The following is an 18,954-nucleotide window of genomic DNA, read 5'->3' as shown; positions in this document are numbered from 1 at the left end:
AAAACTATGTTTTAGTCGGATATCATCAATTAGTGAAAACGGCATCATTTCACAAAAGTTTTTTATCGGTATTTAGAAAATATTGCATAAGTTTTGTGCATATCTGTAATGGTAATGCAGCTTATGATATTACCGGTTCATCTTAGTAATAAACCTTTACTTTATTTATTCATTTTAATCTGGATTCTGTGAACAGGAGACATTTTGTTCATGTTTGAGTACATGCTTTCTGTCAAAGGACAGGATGAGATTTCATCACACACAAACAAGTCCCAGTCCTTGAACTGAAAAACACACATTTGCTTTTCACTGACTGGAATAGTCAAAGTTGTTCATGTGTTTATCTTATAAACCAACATAAAGAAGCTTTGCAGTTATATCTATCGCCAAAATGTAGGAAATTGAAATTATAATTGTGTATATGTTTGTCTTGAGTAGTATTTGGACAGCATTTCGTTTTTCCAAGCCATTTAAAGTTCAACCCTGTTTTTCTCACAATGAATCTTAATAAATACAGTTTCTGTTTTTGATGTTAAATGTCATGTTTTTCCACAGTGCTGCTGAGTATTACGTAATTAAGCATAATATCCAAGCTGTCTGTTTAAAGTCAATCTGGCAACTCTGACGAATGTTCAACGTTGTTCAACCTTTTTTTAAGCATGTCGCATTTTCCTTTCACAGAAAAACTCACGCTTGCCCTGGAAAGAGGCGACCATTCCCGGGAACATCAACTCCCACACCATTTCAGGGCTAAAACCGGGTTTGACGTATGAAGGTCAACTCATCAGCATTCTGCGATATGGACCCAGAGAGACCACTCGCTTTGACTTTACAACTACATACGGCTCTCGTAAGTCCATTTTTCTCCTTTAATTATATTGAACCTGAAGAACCGAGCGTACTCAGGAATCTGATGTTACCAACGCAATGGAACGCAATGCATTCGGGGAGTTTATGGTACGGAAGTAGTGGTGGTTACTGTGAAGTTGTTGCTAACGATTTTATATTACAGACTAAAAATGCATCCAAAATGACGAACTCTTGCTGTGTAGTTCATTGTCATAAGGCAGTCATGATCGGCGCTGGAAAAAATCTTAAATGTCCAATTTTTCAGCTTTCCCACTTGGAAACACAATGGCACAAAGACTTCCAAGTTAACCAAAAGGCGTTGCATGGCATGGGTTGCAGTAGTAAGATGAAGAAGACATAACCTTTAACTGGATTTCTAAAAAAAACTAGTAAACCTTTTTGTTGTGTTTGTTGTCAGCAACTTGTTATCAGTTATTTGGGCTTTTGAATTTCCGTAACTGCATACTAGACTAGCGTCTGTTCGCTTGTGCACTGCATAAAACATGGGGGATTCTTCCCACAATGCATTTCAACGCAATTAGCGATGACGTCGATTCCCAAGCTCCAAAAATCTCCATTCATATCGTTCAACTCAAATCAGTCACCATCTGATAGAACAGCTTTAACATGATGGCACCTTTTTGTACTTGATTTTGGAAAAATGTGCCATTTCTAAAGCCCATCATATAATAGTTTTAAATTGGTATATAATGTTAGCAGCACAAATCTCAAGGGTTTAATTGTCAAGAATAACGCATACTAAAAAAATACTGTTATGCATTGTAAGTCACACTGGATAAGGGCATCTCCCCAATGCATGAGACATTACTTACTTATATTGCAGTGGCCAGAGCAGAAGGCGAGACCACCCAGCCCGCAGCCGAGGTGGACACTTCAGAATCTGTCACTGAGATCACCTCTAGCGGATTCGTGATCTCATGGGTGTCTGCGTCCGCCACCGTTTCTGGATTCAGGGTGGAATATGAGCTCTCGGAGGACGGAGCTCAGCCACAGGTGATCGGTGAGTGTTGTCAGAGATCGGGTCTTGTTGACATAAATAGATGCTTTTTAAAGCATATTTAAATATATAACTGAATCATTATTTTGTTTATCGTAAAAAAACAGACCTCCCTAGAACAACCACATCAGTCAACCTACAAGATCTTCTGCCTGGTCGTAGATACAACGTACAAGTGTTTGAAGTCAATCCTGATGGAGACACGAATCTCATCTTGACGACCACACAGACCACCGGTAAGCCGACCACCACTGCCGTTGACAAATTGGAGCAGCCAACCGGATCTAATGGGAAAACGTACCCAACCTATAACCAGTTTTACATGCCGGCGATATTGTGTGAATTGTGCTGTGTGGATTGTACGAAAATTTACAATTATCAGAATAAAGCAACCCCACTCCCAATCCCATCACCACAATATGTTGCATTACATTGATGCTGTAACAAACCGATCTGATGTATTGTGATATTTCTTGTTTTAGGAATATAATAGGATATTAATTTATAAATATGCAAACCGTAGCAAAAAATTTTGGCGCACCCCTATGCAATACTTCCTGTCATGTTTATGTTCAGAGATAAGAAGAATGCTATTTAGAGGTTGTGATGTAAACTCCAAATAAAACATCTGCCATGAATCTTAATATAATTTTTAATGAAAATAATATCGATATTACATTTTTAAAAAACTAAACAGATTGACTATCACGGTACTGACGCATGACAATATTTTTTTATAATGTGGTGCGAAAGTAACCAAAAAGTAACATAAGCATTACTTTTCATGAAAAGTAACTAAGTAACACAATAAGTTACTTTTGTTGTGAGTAACTTAATATTGTAATGCATTACTTTTAAAAGTAACTTTCCCCAACACAGTTACGGCATCTATCAGTTTATGTGGTAACCAAAACTGACTCAACTCTTCGATCTGTCTGTTTACAGCCCCCGATGCGCCAACCAATCACGAGGTCACAGATGTTCGAGAGACGTCCATGGTGATCAGATGGTCCAAGCCTAAGGCTCCAATCACTAGTAAGTACTGGTTAAACCTTCATGGATACGAACTCAAAATCGTCTTCTAGTTGTGTATCGCATGTAAACGTTTACACATGTGTGCAGGTTACCGTGTGGTTTACACGCCATCCATTGAGGGCAGCAGCACTGAGCTCATCCTGCCCGAGACTGAGACATCGGTGACGTTGGGTGACCTTCGACCTGGCTTGCAGTACAACGTCAGTATTTACTCAGTGAAAGACAACATGGAGAGCAAACCTTTAGACATTCAGATCAGCACTGCTGGAAAACAACGGCCTGGTAAGATTTCCAAAATCATGCTGATATAGTAAAGAGTAACCAGAAACATAGAAATGTTGCAGGCAGGACTTGAACCTGTACCTCCCACATGAACACCATGAACAAACATATGTTTATTTTTTATTTTGTAGCTTTTGCTTGCCCTATATTTGTTTAAACATTTTTTATACTTTACAATTTATAATTTATCAAAAGGTTGTTGATTCATTTTTCTCCCAACTGAGCTTTTTGGCCAAAGTGCCCAAGTTTGCCTCTCAGATGTACAAATGTCTGCCAGTTTTCTGCCTCTTCAAAGTAAGATTTGACACTAGCGAATGCCGAAGTTGGAAGCTTTAGTGCTCGCTCAGAGCCAGGATTACCTTATAAGGATGAAATAGGACGCTTTTGAGTGCTTTTTTGTTCTCGTTGGATCGTGCCAGTTGACGTCTCTTTACCAAACACAAGCTCTTTGTCTGTGATCTTCTTAAAGTTAATTAGACTTTGCTTTTTGGCACTCAAAAGCATTTTATGATTATATACAGATATGCTTTATTATATTAATATGTATTTTCCATTGCTCATACTTACAGTATGGGTAGGAATTTCAGCCAAAGGAATTTTATGGGAATGACTCCTTAAACTGTGCAGCTTTCTGGGAAACAATCAGACTCATCGTATCTTCATAGTACTGCAAAAAAATAAAAACATAATTAAAAAATGTCCCCACCTAGGCCATAGGACTTTTTTAAACTATTGCATTGCGGCCTTGAACTGTAAACATTCCTTATTGCACTTTTATCAATTTGAAATTACAATTAATTGAATCTTGACCAGTAAGTGAGGAGTTGCTATAAATTCTAAAAATAAAATTCAACTTTATTTTTATCATTTATAGCAACTAACTAATCAAGAAAGTTTAAAAATGATTTGTAAATTTAAGTTGATTAAACTTAAGAATTAAAGTGCAATAAGGATTTTTTTTTACAGTGTTGTGACACATTTTCTGCCAAAAAGCCTGTTTAAAGTCTTAAAATGCTGTTTAATAAAAATATTTTGTTTATTAATAAATTCAGTTATATTTGAAGATAGATAGATCCCATACAGCAATTTTTTTTACCAAAAAAAATTTATCATACCAAATAAAATTTATATATGCTAATACATTTTGTAGAAAGTAAAGCTTAATAATATATTTTTACATTCAAAAATATATTTATAGTTTTAACATTGATATATTAACATATATTTCAAGTGTATTTTGGTGCAACAAATAAATTACAAATTTAACAACCCTTACAGTATAAAATATATTTTTCATGGACAAAATATAAAAGTTTATATTAAATGTATAACATATAAAATGTGTATAAAATATAAAATTAGAAGTATATTTTTGCCGTTGAAAATATATTTAATTTTTATATGTTTATGTTTACAGGTTTGTAACATATAAAGTTTTTCTTTCCAATGTGACGTAAATATAAATGCTTCAAAATTTATTTATTTTAAATATATTTTTCAAAATATACAAAAGTGGTCAAAAATACATTATTGTAAACATACTTCAATATATATATATATATATATATATATATATATATATATATATATATATATATATATATATATATATATATATATATATATATATATATATATATATATATATATATATATATATATATATATATATATTGCCGTATGAAATTGGTTGTAATATGCATTTTCTGTACAGCTGCTTAAAAACCATATGTTCTGTGAAAAGCGCTATACAAATAAATGCGAATTTGTGCAGTAAAGCAGTAAAAGATTGCAATTTCTTTTTCCATTCATTAACAGAGGAGGTCCAAGCCCCCACTGACCTGCAGTTCACTGAAGTTACCGATACCAAGATCACCATCACATGGACCGGTCCTCCCTCAGAGGTTACAGGATACCGCGTGACCTTTGCTCCCGTCAGCACCGACGGCCAAACCCATAGACCGATTAACTATCCCATCACAAGTAACGCTTACGCCGAGCTCACACACCTGCAGCCGGGAACACTTTATCGTTTCCATATCTATGCCATCAGTGGAGCGGGGGAGAGTAAACCGCTGGTTGGGGAGAAATCTACCAGTGAGTACTTTAGTTTTAGCAGTCACTCATTTTGATTGCATGTTGCATATGACATCATGTTTGGGATTTTGTTGCATAATTTTTGCATTTAGTGTGGAAAAAATATATTGATCAGTACATACAAGAAACACCCCTTCTGCAAAACAAGAATCATCACAAAGTCCAAATGTATATAAAAACCAATAAACCCACTCAATGTTCTCCTTCCTCAGAACCCGAAGCCCCTACCGACCTGCGCTTTACAGACATCACAGAGGACAGCGCTTTAGTCATCTGGTCCGTCCCCAGATCACAGATCACTGGCTATCGTCTCTTTGTCAGCATGGGAAGTTCAAGACCTGAACAGTTCAGGATCCCGGGTGGCCAGTCTCAGTATACCCTCAGCAAACTTCAGCCCGACACAGAGTACATGGTCACCCTGTATTCAGAGCAAGGCAGCACCCTCAGTGAAGGAGTCACTGAAGTCTTCAGAACATGTGCGTTTCATTATGTCTTGAGTATTTGAGGTTCAAAACTTTACAGGGACTAAATATTGTGTGGGTTTTTTTTAGGATACTAAACGCCTTTTATTTTTAACAAGACGACAGAAAGTTCCCAATCACAGATATTTCAGTGTTAATCGTTTTCAGTTGTTACATAAAAAGCACTAGGCCTAAAGTTTTAAGTTGTATGAGGTTTGGAAGAGCAAAAACAGGAAACAACATGGCAGTGGAAGTCATGATGTCATATATTCATGCAGGTCCGTTTGAAGTTTGGGTTGTAGATTTCCGCTGACATTTCCAAACTGGAATCGAGTGCCGTTCTTTCCCCTCCAAGTAGAAATGGAAAACTTGGAAGACTTTCCAAGTAGCATGAATATGTTGCTCTCCTGTGCCCCCTATGGGCAGGCATCAGTAAACTCTAATTTTTTAATACCCCCTTCTCTTATGCTTGTTTTCTCAGCTCAACCGATGGGTAATGCACCTCGATTCACCACTGAAGTCACAGACACAGCCATCATTATTTCATGGACCCCTGTACGACGATTCAGCTACAGGGTATAAACATTTTACAGATATATATACTGATAATGATAATGTGCAAAACTGCATCTTCTGGTGTAAAATCCAGTTTGAATTTAGATTAGATGGTTTTACATGGTGTCCAGCTGCACTGAATGATTGGACAGTAAGACTACCAGCTTGTCGGTCCAAGGTGGTAGACCATCTTGGTCAGGCTGGGTAGAGAGTTGTAAAACCACTTTAAACCAGCTAAAAACTACCTAATATGATCCAAAAACCAGCCTGACCTGTTTAAGCTGGTATGAACACGTTCTTCCATTAGGTTTTGTGAGCTTATATGTCCTTTCTCCATCTGTCTCTCAGTTGACCGTCAGGCCTTCACTTGGTGGTCAATCTCCTAGGGATGAAACCTCTGACACGGGCAGTCTGATGGTTTCCGGTCTGACTCCAGGAGTGGAGTACACTTACAGCATGCAGCCCTTGTTCAATGGTCGAAGACATGGCAACCCAATCACAAATAAAGTTGTGACCTGTAAGCAAAATTATGTCCAATCTAAGTCAATCCTACTTTGTTCCATACCGGGTTTTTTTGTGTAAAATCTCTCGCGATCTTGCTGGAAGTAGTAGGTCATCCGGGTACTTTCCGCCTACTGTTTTTAGAAAACAATGAATTTAAACATACTACTCGCCTACTGCTTTTCGCCTACTATATAGTATGGAAGTAGGCAGTCTCGGACGCAACCTTTGATTCTTTAAAACTGTACAGTAGTGCCTCTCTGCTGGTTAAAATGTTGTTTTGTATTTAGTGATAATTTAATACCATGCAAATTTGGACTTTCCTTTTACATGTTGAGTATTGAACTCATTTTCTAACGTTGGTCCGGACTCTGTTACAGCTCTGTCTCCACCGACTGACCTGAATGTAGTGTCAAACCCGGCCACCGGTGAACTCAATGTGAGATGGACCCCCACCAAAACTCCTGGTAAATATTGACTGTACACCCACTTTTTATCCAAGTCCAACTTTTCTCTGAAGCATGCGGATGGACCTTGGCCCTCTTTGTAGGCGTCTGTGTGTGTTTTTGGAAAAAATATTAAGGTCAACTTTGTCTCATTACAGTATTTCTTTTTTGCAATGATTCTTGTAGAGTTTGTCTTATTCTTTATTATATCACTCAGTTTCATTCTTTCAATTTGTATATACAAAATATGTTTCTTAACATTATATATTTGCTACGAAAAGGACCATGATTAAACCATAAAACATAATATATAAAATTGTTAATACTGAGGTATTCTTTGAGAAACCCTGCAGTACATTATTTTACGTGCCATGGTATGCACTTACCAAAAATTATTGTGGTACTATTGGTGGTACCTGGGTGCAAAAAATACCATATAAACACCATGATTCATACCTTGACTCTACAATATTAAGACCACAGTACATTCAGCCTCTGAACTATGGTTCAACTACACTTTGCATTTATTATCTTAGCATACTCTCCTTCTTCTCGTCAGACATCACTGGTTACAGAATTTCATGCACACCAACCAATGGGCAGCGGGGTAACTCCCTGGAGGAGTTTGTTTCCAAGGAAGAAACCTCTGGTACCTTTGAGAGCCTGAGTCCAGGCATTGAGTACAACGTCAGTGTCTACACTCTTAAAAACCACCTGGAGAGCGAACCCATCTCAACCACTGTAACCCAAGGTGAGAGACCCCATATACAGTTGACAAAAAATCTAAGTTGGAGGTAAGCTGAAGCCATGCTCGGATGGATCAGGAGAATCACCTGATCCATGAATCTCTCTCTCTGATGGTACACCTTAACTCAAACATCTAACGTAAGGTGCCGTTCACACTTGTCAGCAGTTTGCATTGACAAAGCAGCCAGAAGTCATTTAATAGCTTTATATAAAGGCAATGTTTGGTTCTTTCTGTGGTCCTTCTTGAAACAATCACATTTATCTTTTAGCAACTCAACCACTGCATTTCCCTTCTAAGCTTAAAAACTTTTTAACAGCTATATGGTGGAGCATACAACACAACTTTAAAGGCCTACTAAAGGGCTTTCTTCGATGCGTTGATGCATAATTTACATTAAAAACAGGAATTTATGGTGGTACGTACTGAGTTGCTCCATCTTCCTTTGCCTGCGCATTCAGTCCTAATGGTAAATGGTAAACAAACTTGGCTTGCTGTCCTTGAAGGGAGCTCTGAACCTTCAAAGAGACTGAACCTAAGGCTCGAGCCCCTAGTTCAACCCCCCGCAATATAACTGCACAAAGGAAGAAACAGAGCAGTGAAGGAGGAGATGGGGAGGAGGAGGGATGCCGGAAGAATTGCAGCTGGATGCCGAGGCCTTGAGGCTGCCTTATGTACGTTTACAATTATGATTGACAGGCCTGAATGTTTAGGTCCTCCAAAACCTACGTTTTGAACTAAATTTAATCTCATGGCCTGGAATCTGATGAAAATCCGAAGTGCAGAGTGATGTCATAAAAGTTGTTGATCCGTATAAAGACTATACATTTTGTTTGCTTATATCTTCTAAATACAAACAAATTTTGTCAATGTTTTGGAGCACTCTAGTTTATAGACCCTTATGGCTAACATATTTTAAAAAAAAATGCTAACAAAATGTAAAAAAAAACTTTACTGCGCGAGTAATATTTGAATTACTGCCGATCATGTGCGCTTCCACGATTAAAATTAAAGCCAACGACTATTAGGAAAGTTGGACTAGTTATTTGGTAGTTATTGTCCCTTTGTCTAATCTGTGAGCTCTGACTATACTGTACTGCTTGTTCTGCTTTGCAAGTAACACAAGCTGGGTTTCCATCGAAACTTAAAAAAAAAAAACTTTTTTGAAAATTCGCAAAAAAAGAAAAACAAACAAATGTGAATTAGGTTGTTCTTGTAGGTTGTTTGAGCGAATGATGGTGGTATTGGTAACCTAGTCATCAACAGTATTTAAAACAAGGCACACTTAGAAAATGGCAACAGATCTGGATTTAGTTACAATTTGGCAAGTTATACATTTAATAACAGTGCATGCTGCCAAACTGAATTCTGTGCACAGAAAAAGAGATTTTTTTGGGGTAAAAAACAACGTCAGCTGATACAGCTAGATGATTAGTCACGTAGGTTTGCTACGTTATGTTTGCTACATCAGAATTTATTCGGCAAATGCGTTTTTGTATCCCATGATTTGCATTTACTCTTTTTCGCATAATTTCAAAACCACCTCAAGCGAGTGTAAAACTTTTTTGCGAATTAAGGGTTTTATTGCAAAATTTGTAATGCAAATTTTGATTCTTCAAAATGCGCATAAAATCAGTGTCATGGAAATCCAGGTACAGATGCATTAACTGCTTTTTCCTTTTCTCTTGATGTTCTTCGTTCTGTTCTGTGCATCATGAAAATACATGTGTAATTCTCAGTAAGCATGGCTGTGTCACGTCTGAGTTAAGTTCACTGTATTGATTTAAAACTTTTGAATGTTGCATTTGACAATTGTTAAAAAAACGTTTATCATTGTAAAACTAACTGCATTCATCCAAATCCGGATCCCTGTCACAATTGTGTTGCATGTCATTTGCATGTCAGTAATTAGCTCACGTTAATTTGTTAATTGTCATTGCACCTGTTTGTCTTGTCTTCTGTGTCCTTTCCTCACCAACGCAACTTTGTAAACCGAATTAAAGATGTACCTGTGGTGGGCGATCTCAGCTTTGTCGATTTCACGGACACCACGATCGGAATTAGATGGACTCCGCTAAATTACACAGCCGTTACCGGATACCACATTACAGTAGTTCCGAGTGGGCAGAGTTCCCCGATTCTGGAAGACGTGGTGAACTCCTCCACCAGCTATTATACTGTTCGCGGACTGGAGCCTGGCATCGATTATGACATCAGTGTGACCGCCATCACGGATGATGCGGAGAGCAAGCCATCAGTCATCACGCAGCAAACTCAGTCTGGTGAATTATTTCACTTAGGATCTTTATTCTATTTTTGGGGGGATGTTAGGGGAGTAAAATGGAGAAGCAAAAACCTTCAGTGGGCATCATTTTCCCAGACCATAGCAGTCAACTAAACAATCTGAAAAAGTTTAGAATGGTAATATAAATGATAAAATACAATTTCCTATAGGTCGTTATCATATATAGATGTAATAAATTTAGCAGGTTCCAATCCATGGCCACTTTTACATAAAAACTTATTACTATGAGTTGGTAACCCACTTGTCCACTCATTGTAGGTGTACCAGTCCCTACAGACCTGATTTTTTCAGAGGTGGGTTCGGATACCATGCGGGTGTCATGGACCGCACCATCCGTCCAGCCCACCGAAATCAGTCGCTTTGTAATTCGTTACCATCCAACCAACAACGATGATGACTTACAAGAAGTCAATGTGGGAGGAAGCATGACCAGTTTTGTCCTGCAGAGTAAGAGATTGCCGATTTCGTTAATACCTTTAGTATGAAATGCATATACGATTTGAAAATGAATTGTTTAATTTTTCAATTCAGGCTTGCTGCCGAACACTGAATATATGGTGAGCGTGGTGTGTGTATATGGAGACAGGGAAAGCCAACCTGTTACTGGTGTCCAAAAAACAAGTAAGTATTTATTAAGGCAAAACAACTGTTTGTATATGTATACGGCTGTTATCGACCAGATAAGAGCTTTCTTATCACTTAATGCACTTTACAATTGTTTTCGTCTTTACCTCCCACCCATCCACACAGAACTGGACTCCCCCACAAATCTGGAATTCTCTGATGTCTCTACTAACTCATTTACCATACACTGGATGGCCCCACGTGCCGTCATTTCCGGCTACCGTCTGCGCTATCAGCCGACCGCTGGAGGTCGCGCTAAGGATGAACGACTTCCACCAACCAGAAATTACTTCTCATTGGTTAATTTGGCTCCAGAGACAGAGTACACCATCTACGTTTATGCTGTTAGCGGGAATAAGGAGAGCCTTCCACTTACAGGAACAAAAGCCACTGGTGAGAAGAATTAATAAATTTCAGTATTGCTATTAATAATATCAAGTATGTACGTTTAGAAACACGTACTTATTCTTCATACTTTGCACTTGTAGTCTCTGATGCCCCCACTGACCTGACTGTCACATCAACTACACAAACAAGCATCACCATCTCCTGGGACGCTCCTGCGGTCACTGTACGCTACTACAAGATCACACATGGTGAAACAGGTGCAGTGCTATTACCATTACATCTTGTATGACATTTATTCTCAATGCACTTAAAGGTGCAGTGTGTAACTTTTAGAAGTTATAAAGACCTTACATAATGAACTGTATTGTTTTTATTACCTTAGCGCACGCCATGTTTCTATGGTAGTCCTAAACGTTCAAACTGTTCTATTGAGCGAGTTTTGTCACAACTGTGTCTCAGACGATGACGTTTTTGTCCTGTGCCGGCTTCCGTAGCTTCACTATGCGTTTCGAAAGTTTGGGGTGACCTGTGGACTGAGCAATTCACAGTTTCACCGCTAAAAATCTACACAGTGGACCTTAAATTACTTCTCACTGTCCTGCAGGTGAAAGAGATGCGCCAAGAGAATTCACTGTTCCTGGAACTGAGTCCAGCGCCACCATCCCGGGTCTGCGGCCGGACACGGAGTACACCATCACACTGTATGCTGTGACTGGCAGAGGAGACAGTCCCGCCTCCAGCACACCGGTCATCATCACCCACCGGACCTCAGGTGACAGTAAGTACACATGATGACTTTAGAATTGTTTCTGGTACTTAATATTCTTGTAGCTCAGTTGGTACAGCATTGTGCGCAGCTAAATTTTAAGATAATTTCTTAAAAGTGTATGTGTGATTCATAAACGAATGCGCGCACAGAAAAGTGCTTTTTACAGATCTGAACGTTTTGACTGGCAGTTTACAAATATCTTGTCATTGTATCGTCTGTTCTCTTCCCCATTATTAGATGTAGTGTCCTCAGGAGATTTGGATGTTTCTAATATTCCGGATAGCGAAATGATCGTCCGTTGGAGCCCAGCGAAAGGTCCCATCACAGGTTACAGAGTACAGGGAAAGCCCAAGCATGGGATAGGTCCAACATTCAATGAGCTGGTGGGACCTGGTGAGACAACTCTGGTTCTTTCCCCTGTTGCCTTTTTAAATGCATAGTTATGACAAATGTTACGTTTACTTAACTTTGAGCAGACACTGTACCTCTGGACTGGTTCTTTTCTTATAGTAATTGTTCTCATTCTTCCTTTATTAGATCGCACTGAAACGACCATACGTGGCCTAGTGCCCACAGTGGAGTATGTGATTAGTGTTGTTGCTATTGGTCGAGGGGGTGAGACCACACCTGTAGTCCAAAAATCTACAGCAGGTTAGTATGTTCCTTTTCCTGTTATGTCACCAGTTTTCCAGTAACCAAGCCAACAGAGCAACACCAGCAAGGAACCAAAACTCAAGGCTTAGCCGCAAGGGCCAGTTCTTTTATGACAGGCTACAACTGTACTCTGTAACTTTTAGGTTAAAGGTGCAGTGTGTAAATTTTAGTGGCATCTAGTGGTAAGGTTGCAAATTGCAACCAACGGCGCAGTCCACTGCTCACCCCTCCCTTTTGAAACGCATAGAGAAGCTACGATAGCCGCCACCAGAAAAACATGTTATTGTCGGAGACAAATTAGTAAAAAAGATTGTCCGTTAAGGACTTCTGTAGAAACATGGCGGCACAAAATGGCGACTTCCACGTAAGGGGACCCTCTTGTATGTAGATAAAAACGTCTCATTCTAAGGTAATAAAAACATAATGGTTCATTATAAAAAGGTTTTTATACACCCCTGATAATATAGTTTTGTATATCATTTTGCATTTCTGTCAAGAGATCTTTCTAAAAATTACACACTGCACCTTTAAAATAGCTCAGAAAAGTGATTTTTTTATAGTAAAGCGATCCCTAGGATCTCGAGTTTTGTTGCCAAGGTTGTAGTTCAAAGCTTATTTCCCATCGGGCTTGAACCTGGTTAATATTCCTGTGCATATCCTAACACTACTCTTTCAACTCTTTAGCAACTTCGGAACAGCCAAATGATCTGAGCTTCTCTCATGTGGACACCAGCTCCATGCTTGTGACATGGGATGCTCCACGGACACCCGTGACCTCTTACAGGGTTCTGTACTCTAGTCCAGAAGAGGGAGAGAGAGAGTACCAACCAGCTGTACGTAGACAAGATACCAGCGTGGCTCTCCAGGGATTACGACCAGGAACCGAATACACCGTTAAAGTCATTCCAATGAAAGGGGGAGTCCCGATGAAGACCCTTGAAGGCACTAAATACACTACCCGTGTGGACTCTCATCCCACTGGTAGGATGTTAAATATATTTTTTGCTGTTTAACTACTTTCATTTTAATCAACTGACTCTTAACTTAAACTTCCTCAGCTGTTTCTGCCTCAACTGACATTCAGTTCTCCGACAGTAGTTGTCCTCCATTATTGTGGCATGGTGGGCACCTAATGCCAGGCTTATTTCCCATCGAGCTTGAACCAACAAACATCTGGTTAATATTCGTGTGCATATCCTAACACTACTCTTCCAATTCTTTAGCAACTTCGGAACAGCCAAATCTGAGCTTCTCTCATGTGGACACCAGCTCCATGCTTGTGACATGGGATGCTCCACGAACACCCGTGACCTCTTACAGGGTTCTGTACTCTAGTCCAGAAGAGGGAGAGAGAGAGTACCAACCAGCTGTACGTGGACAAGATACCAGCGTGGCTCTCCAGGGATTACGACCAGGAACCGAATACACCGTTAAAGTCATTCCAATGAAAGGGGGAGTCCCGATGAAGACCCTTGAAGGCACTAAATACACTACCCGTGTGGACTCTCATCCCACTGGTAGGATGTAAAATGTATTTTTTGCTGTTTAACTACTTTCATTTTAATCAACTGACTCTTAACTTAACATTCCCCAGCTGTTCCTGCCCCAACTGACATTCAGTTCTCTGACATTGGTTCTTCCTCCTTTATTGTGGCATGGCGGGCACCCAATGCAAGGCTTAGTGGATACCGTGTGGTGGTCACCCCAAAGAATCAGTATACCTTACCCAAAGAAATGAATGTTTCACCAGACTCTGCACAAGTTTTAGTGCCCGGTCTCATGGTAATATGACAGACTTACTAACTTTACTTATTTAACTATTACTTTTATGTAGTACCATGTTGATATTTGGTGACGGTGTGACTATAGTTGCCATCAAGTAGCTGTACAGGTGAACTCTTTAAAATAAAGAGCGATGCCAAATAAAGGGGAACCATATTTGGTTCCCCAAAGAATCCTTCATTTAAAAGCTGTATATATAAAGTATAGTTAACGTATGGTTGTTCTGTTTTTTTTTTGTTTTCAGGTGGCCACTCCCTATGATGTTCACATCTACGCATTGAAGGGTTTACAAAGCAGTTCTCCTTTAACTGGGGAGTGTACGACTGCTGACGGTAAGTGAACTTCCCTTAAAAAATCAGGCACCATCATTGACAATCCATAATTAAAGCTTTGGGTCCATATAAAGACAACTTTATTTGCTTTAATCTCTATTAAAAATATACTCCCATTGGCTCCACAGATATAACCCCACCTCGCCGTGTCCGTATCAGTGATAATACAGATACCTCCTTCACTCTCACATGGCGTGTTGGCACCGAGCCAATGACGGGTTTTCTAATTGAAGCCATACCCAAAACCAGCGGTTACCCGACTATCAGGAAAACTATACCTGCTGATCACCGTACCTATGTGGTCACTGGTAAGACACTGTAAAGAAAAAGTACACAACTGTGTTATTTGAATAAATCATACTTTTCTGTATAAACTTATTTAATATTTTTTCCATGTCTCAGGATTGCAACCAGGCATCATTTATATGGTCAACATGTACACATTAAATGGAAATAGTCGAAGCCCACCTTTCACTTTATCTGTAACCATGGGTATGAAACAATAATCCATCTTCAGAGGATGATAAATTAATCAGTCATTACATTAACTACATTTTGTTTGTTTGTATTATGGCAGCTCGGGCAACTGTTCAGTCTCCAACCAACCTCCAGTTTACCTCTCTGACTCCCAACTCCATCTCCTTTACTTGGCAAGCCCCATCCACACCCATCACAGGATATTACATCACTTATGAGGAACAGGGCGGTTCCCCTCGTGAGCTCACGGCACCACCCCGCGTTGGACAGAACTATGCTACCATTACCGGTAAGATCCAGAATACAGTCACTTATGCCAATGTCAGGTAGGGTCAACAATGAGTTTGCGAAATGCACCAGGTGACCATATTGTGACATCATAACAGGTCTGAGACCAGGCACTGAATACATCATAAAGATCATTGCTCTACAGAATGCCCATAGAAGTGCACCGCTGATCGGCACAGCCAGTACTCGTAAGTGAAAATCATTTATGCACACTTTAAGACATAAATATCTGAAATGTTTTGGTGAAAGTGACCGACACATGGTTTGGGTGGCAAGCATGACTTGAATGCTGCAATAGCAATTACACTAGATATAGAACATTTTGTTATTTCGCATTGGCTGGCAATTCGCTAAAACATACATGCTAAGCCATGGTTCTGCTTGTGCTTAGCTTACATACTGTAAACAGTATATCAGATATCCAATGGGTGTATTTAATTAGTCAGAAAAATGCAAACTTTGGACAAAAGCGTCTGGTAAATAAATAAATGTAATGAAAATGTTTCGAACATCACCATTGTAGCAATACGAAGAGAAATTGCTTTTGATATTGCTTTGCTCATGCAGCAAGCCAGCTGAGCTGCTAGCGCATTGCTTCAAAGCTGGTACAGATGAGCTCATATACATAATCGGATAACGTTGATGAGATAGCATTTTTTGTTCATACCTGATTAGGACCAGGCATTAGGAGTGAAACCTGGTTGCCAAAAATGCAGGATGTTAATTCATTGGCTGCATCTTTACTGCCTCGCAGGCCTATAGATGCTATTGTGGCTGTCTCTTTTGCTGCTGCTTTGCTTCTAACACCTTTTTCCCGCCCAGAGCTGGCGTCCGGTCTGCCTGTTCCGCCTTACCGTGGCCGCCCAGACTTGTTGGATGTGCCTGAAAGTGAGAACCATGTTCATGTGGTGGGTCCCACTGGGTCGGATGAGCGCGGGCAGCATGTGGAGTACACCGAATACAATAATCAACCCAACGGAGGCTACACGCCTAACAACCCTCAAACAGGCTCTTGGCCTAACCAACCCAGATATCAGCCTTACGTTCCTCAAGTGGGGGAGACTCTTGTCTATATCCCTAAGGCGGGACCCGACGGGGGTCGTGTGCCGCAGGTTGTTAAGGTGAGTGAGAAACCTGGAGATGCCAATCCTTTTGGTTTTCCAGAAGACACAACAGGAAGACTACAGGAGGCCCAGACCCAGACCACCATCTCATGGAAACCCTACCAGCAAAGCTCCGGCTACCTGGTGTCTTGCCAGCCCATTACCCATCAGGATGAGAAGATGTTTCAGGTGAGAAGCAGTGCATTCAATCTCTTAAATGTTTTTATCAGTATGTGTGTTTACTGGGATCAAACCCATTACTCTTGTGCTGCAAACGTAACAGTCTACCCGCTGAGATACAGCAAATCTTACCCTGGAGGGCCAGAGCACTACAGACTTTAGGTCCAACCCTAATCAAACCTACCCACATGTGATTTTCTCTTGATCATGAAGACCTTGATTAGCTTGCTCAGGTGTGTTTGATCAGGGTTGGAGCTAAACTCTGCAGTGCTCAGGCCCTCCAGGGTAAGATTTGGGGAACTTGATCGCAGTATGGGGTTACTTGATCGCAGCATGTTTGCTTGTATTGCAGATGCGTCTCCCTGGATCGACCACAAGCGCTACGCTGATCGGTCTTACCTCTGGTGCCTCTTATAATGTCATTGTAGAGGCCCTTAAAGGAGCCCTTAAACAGAAAATCTTGGAGGAAGTCATCACTGCTGGAAACACAGGTAAATCAGTGAAGAATCTTTTAGATCACAGTTGAGAAATGCACAAGGCTTCTGTCATACTAACATCTTTGTTTCTCGCCAACGAAAGCTCCAGGAGTTGGTTCATCCAATAAGGACTCATGTTATGACACCTTTACATCCACTTACCATGACGTCGGAGCGGAATGGGAGCGTATGTCCGAGACCGGCTTCAAACTATGGTGTAGATGTCTCGGCCTTGGCAGCGGACATTTTAGATGCGATTCTTCCAGTGAGTACCTTAAAACCTGAAGGTTAAGTGTTGGCAGGAACGTTTCTCTGTAGATGAAAGTGAATTGATTCTGAATATGTCATGTGCACGCAGAATGGTGTCACGATGGTGGAAACAACTACCGCATCGGTGAAAAGTGGGAACGGCGTGCAGAAAACGGTCACTTGTTGAGCTGTACTTGTCTGGGCAATGGCAAAGGAGAGTTCAAGTGTGAACCTCGTAAGTTCTACCTCTTGCTTAGGCTAGGCTATATGTGCTATTTGTTCTGTACATTGGTTCTTGGTCAGTCAAGTAAACTTGAAAAGGCCTTAATGCACAAAATGTAATGGCAGGTTAAGCATACCTGGGCCTTGACTTTTACAAATAAAGGTGATAAAAGGGATTCTTCTAGCAATGTTTGACAAGAAGCATTTTTGACTCCTCCAAATTTCTCTTTGATTTCCCAAAAAAACTCTCTCTCTACAAGTACCTTTTGGCTCTCCAAAGTACTTCTCTCTCTACAAGTACATTTTGGCTTTCCAAAGTACCTCTCTCTCCACAAAGTTCCTTTTGGCTCCCCAAAGTACCTCTCTCTTCACAAAGTACCTTTTGACTCCCCAAAATACCTTTTGGCTTCCCAAAGCACCTCTCTCTCCACAAAGTACCTTTCTCCCCACAAAATACCTTTTGACTCCCCAAAGTACCTCTCTCTCCACAAAGTACATTTTGGCTCCCCAAAGTACCTCTCACTCCACAAAGTACATTTTGGCTCCCCAAAGTACCTCTCACTCCACAAAGTACATTTTGGCTCCCCAAAGTACCTCTCACTCCACAAAGTAAATTTTGGCTCCCCAAAGTACCTTTTATATTCTGTTAAACCTTTTCCATGTTTCCAAATAACCTTTGAACATGCTCAGAACCATTCTGTTGCACAAAGTTCTTTATGGAACAATAAAGACCATCAAATAAGCTTTAGGAAACTTTTATTATCAAGAGTGTAACAGACTTTAAGAAGTGGTTTTGCAGCTTTCAAGTCATGAAATTATTCTGCACAGATGAGTCCACATGTTACGATGATGGAAAGACGTACCAGGTCGGAAACCAATGGCAGAAGGAATACTTGGGGGCCATCTGCACATGCACATGCCATGGAGGACAGCAGGTCTTGACACTTTGTTATGTTACAATGAAGGTTCCAGAAATGCTTTGGTTAAAATTTAAGGAGTTGCAAGAGATGCTTTGACCTGGTGTGTATTTTTCTTTTTAGGGTTGGCGTTGCGAGAACTGCATGAGACCGGGTGCGGAGGTCAGTGCTGATCGGCTCAAACCTGTCCGCTTGAACACGGGCTACAATGTGGTGAGTTTCTAGCATTTCACTTGGTC

General features: G+C 40.2%; 1 protein-coding gene across 3 annotated transcripts in view; it reads left to right on the top strand.

Annotated features, from left to right (window-relative positions):
• Positions 1-18,954, top strand: part of fn1b (fibronectin 1b) — a 29,670-nt gene that overhangs the window by 9,709 nt on the left and 1,007 nt on the right. Inside the window, exons 14-46 of one of the 3 annotated variants that reach the window (XM_065254159.2) lie at positions 682-850; positions 1,694-1,870; positions 1,975-2,103; positions 2,813-2,902; positions 2,990-3,184; positions 5,003-5,281; positions 5,494-5,757; positions 6,224-6,318; positions 6,646-6,814; positions 7,179-7,265; positions 7,804-7,995; positions 9,993-10,271; positions 10,553-10,741; positions 10,826-10,915; positions 11,045-11,311; positions 11,407-11,523; positions 11,871-12,044; positions 12,273-12,428; positions 12,573-12,686; positions 13,374-13,670; positions 13,913-14,206; positions 14,284-14,471; positions 14,716-14,803; positions 14,932-15,111; positions 15,206-15,295; positions 15,381-15,569; positions 15,667-15,756; positions 16,391-16,860; positions 17,204-17,342; positions 17,431-17,592; positions 17,686-17,811; positions 18,627-18,733; positions 18,839-18,928. In XM_065254159.2, the coding sequence (XP_065110231.1) occupies positions 682-850; positions 1,694-1,870; positions 1,975-2,103; positions 2,813-2,902; positions 2,990-3,184; positions 5,003-5,281; positions 5,494-5,757; positions 6,224-6,318; positions 6,646-6,814; positions 7,179-7,265; positions 7,804-7,995; positions 9,993-10,271; positions 10,553-10,741; positions 10,826-10,915; positions 11,045-11,311; positions 11,407-11,523; positions 11,871-12,044; positions 12,273-12,428; positions 12,573-12,686; positions 13,374-13,670; positions 13,913-14,206; positions 14,284-14,471; positions 14,716-14,803; positions 14,932-15,111; positions 15,206-15,295; positions 15,381-15,569; positions 15,667-15,756; positions 16,391-16,860; positions 17,204-17,342; positions 17,431-17,592; positions 17,686-17,811; positions 18,627-18,733; positions 18,839-18,928 (5,742 nt within the window). The remainder of the gene's footprint in view (positions 1-681; positions 851-1,693; positions 1,871-1,974; positions 2,104-2,812; positions 2,903-2,989; positions 3,185-5,002; positions 5,282-5,493; positions 5,758-6,223; positions 6,319-6,645; positions 6,815-7,178; positions 7,266-7,803; positions 7,996-9,992; positions 10,272-10,552; positions 10,742-10,825; positions 10,916-11,044; positions 11,312-11,406; positions 11,524-11,870; positions 12,045-12,272; positions 12,429-12,572; positions 12,687-13,373; positions 13,671-13,912; positions 14,207-14,283; positions 14,472-14,715; positions 14,804-14,931; positions 15,112-15,205; positions 15,296-15,380; positions 15,570-15,666; positions 15,757-16,390; positions 16,861-17,203; positions 17,343-17,430; positions 17,593-17,685; positions 17,812-18,626; positions 18,734-18,838; positions 18,929-18,954) is intronic. The other 2 variants (XM_065254158.2, XM_065254157.2) reach the window with 2 other exon arrangements.

The sequence above is a fragment of the Paramisgurnus dabryanus genome, chromosome 4 (assembly GCF_030506205.2).
Source record: "Paramisgurnus dabryanus chromosome 4, PD_genome_1.1, whole genome shotgun sequence".
Lineage (NCBI taxonomy): Eukaryota > Metazoa > Chordata > Actinopteri > Cypriniformes > Cobitidae > Paramisgurnus > Paramisgurnus dabryanus.
This window is presented reverse-complemented; position numbering and strand designations above follow the sequence as displayed.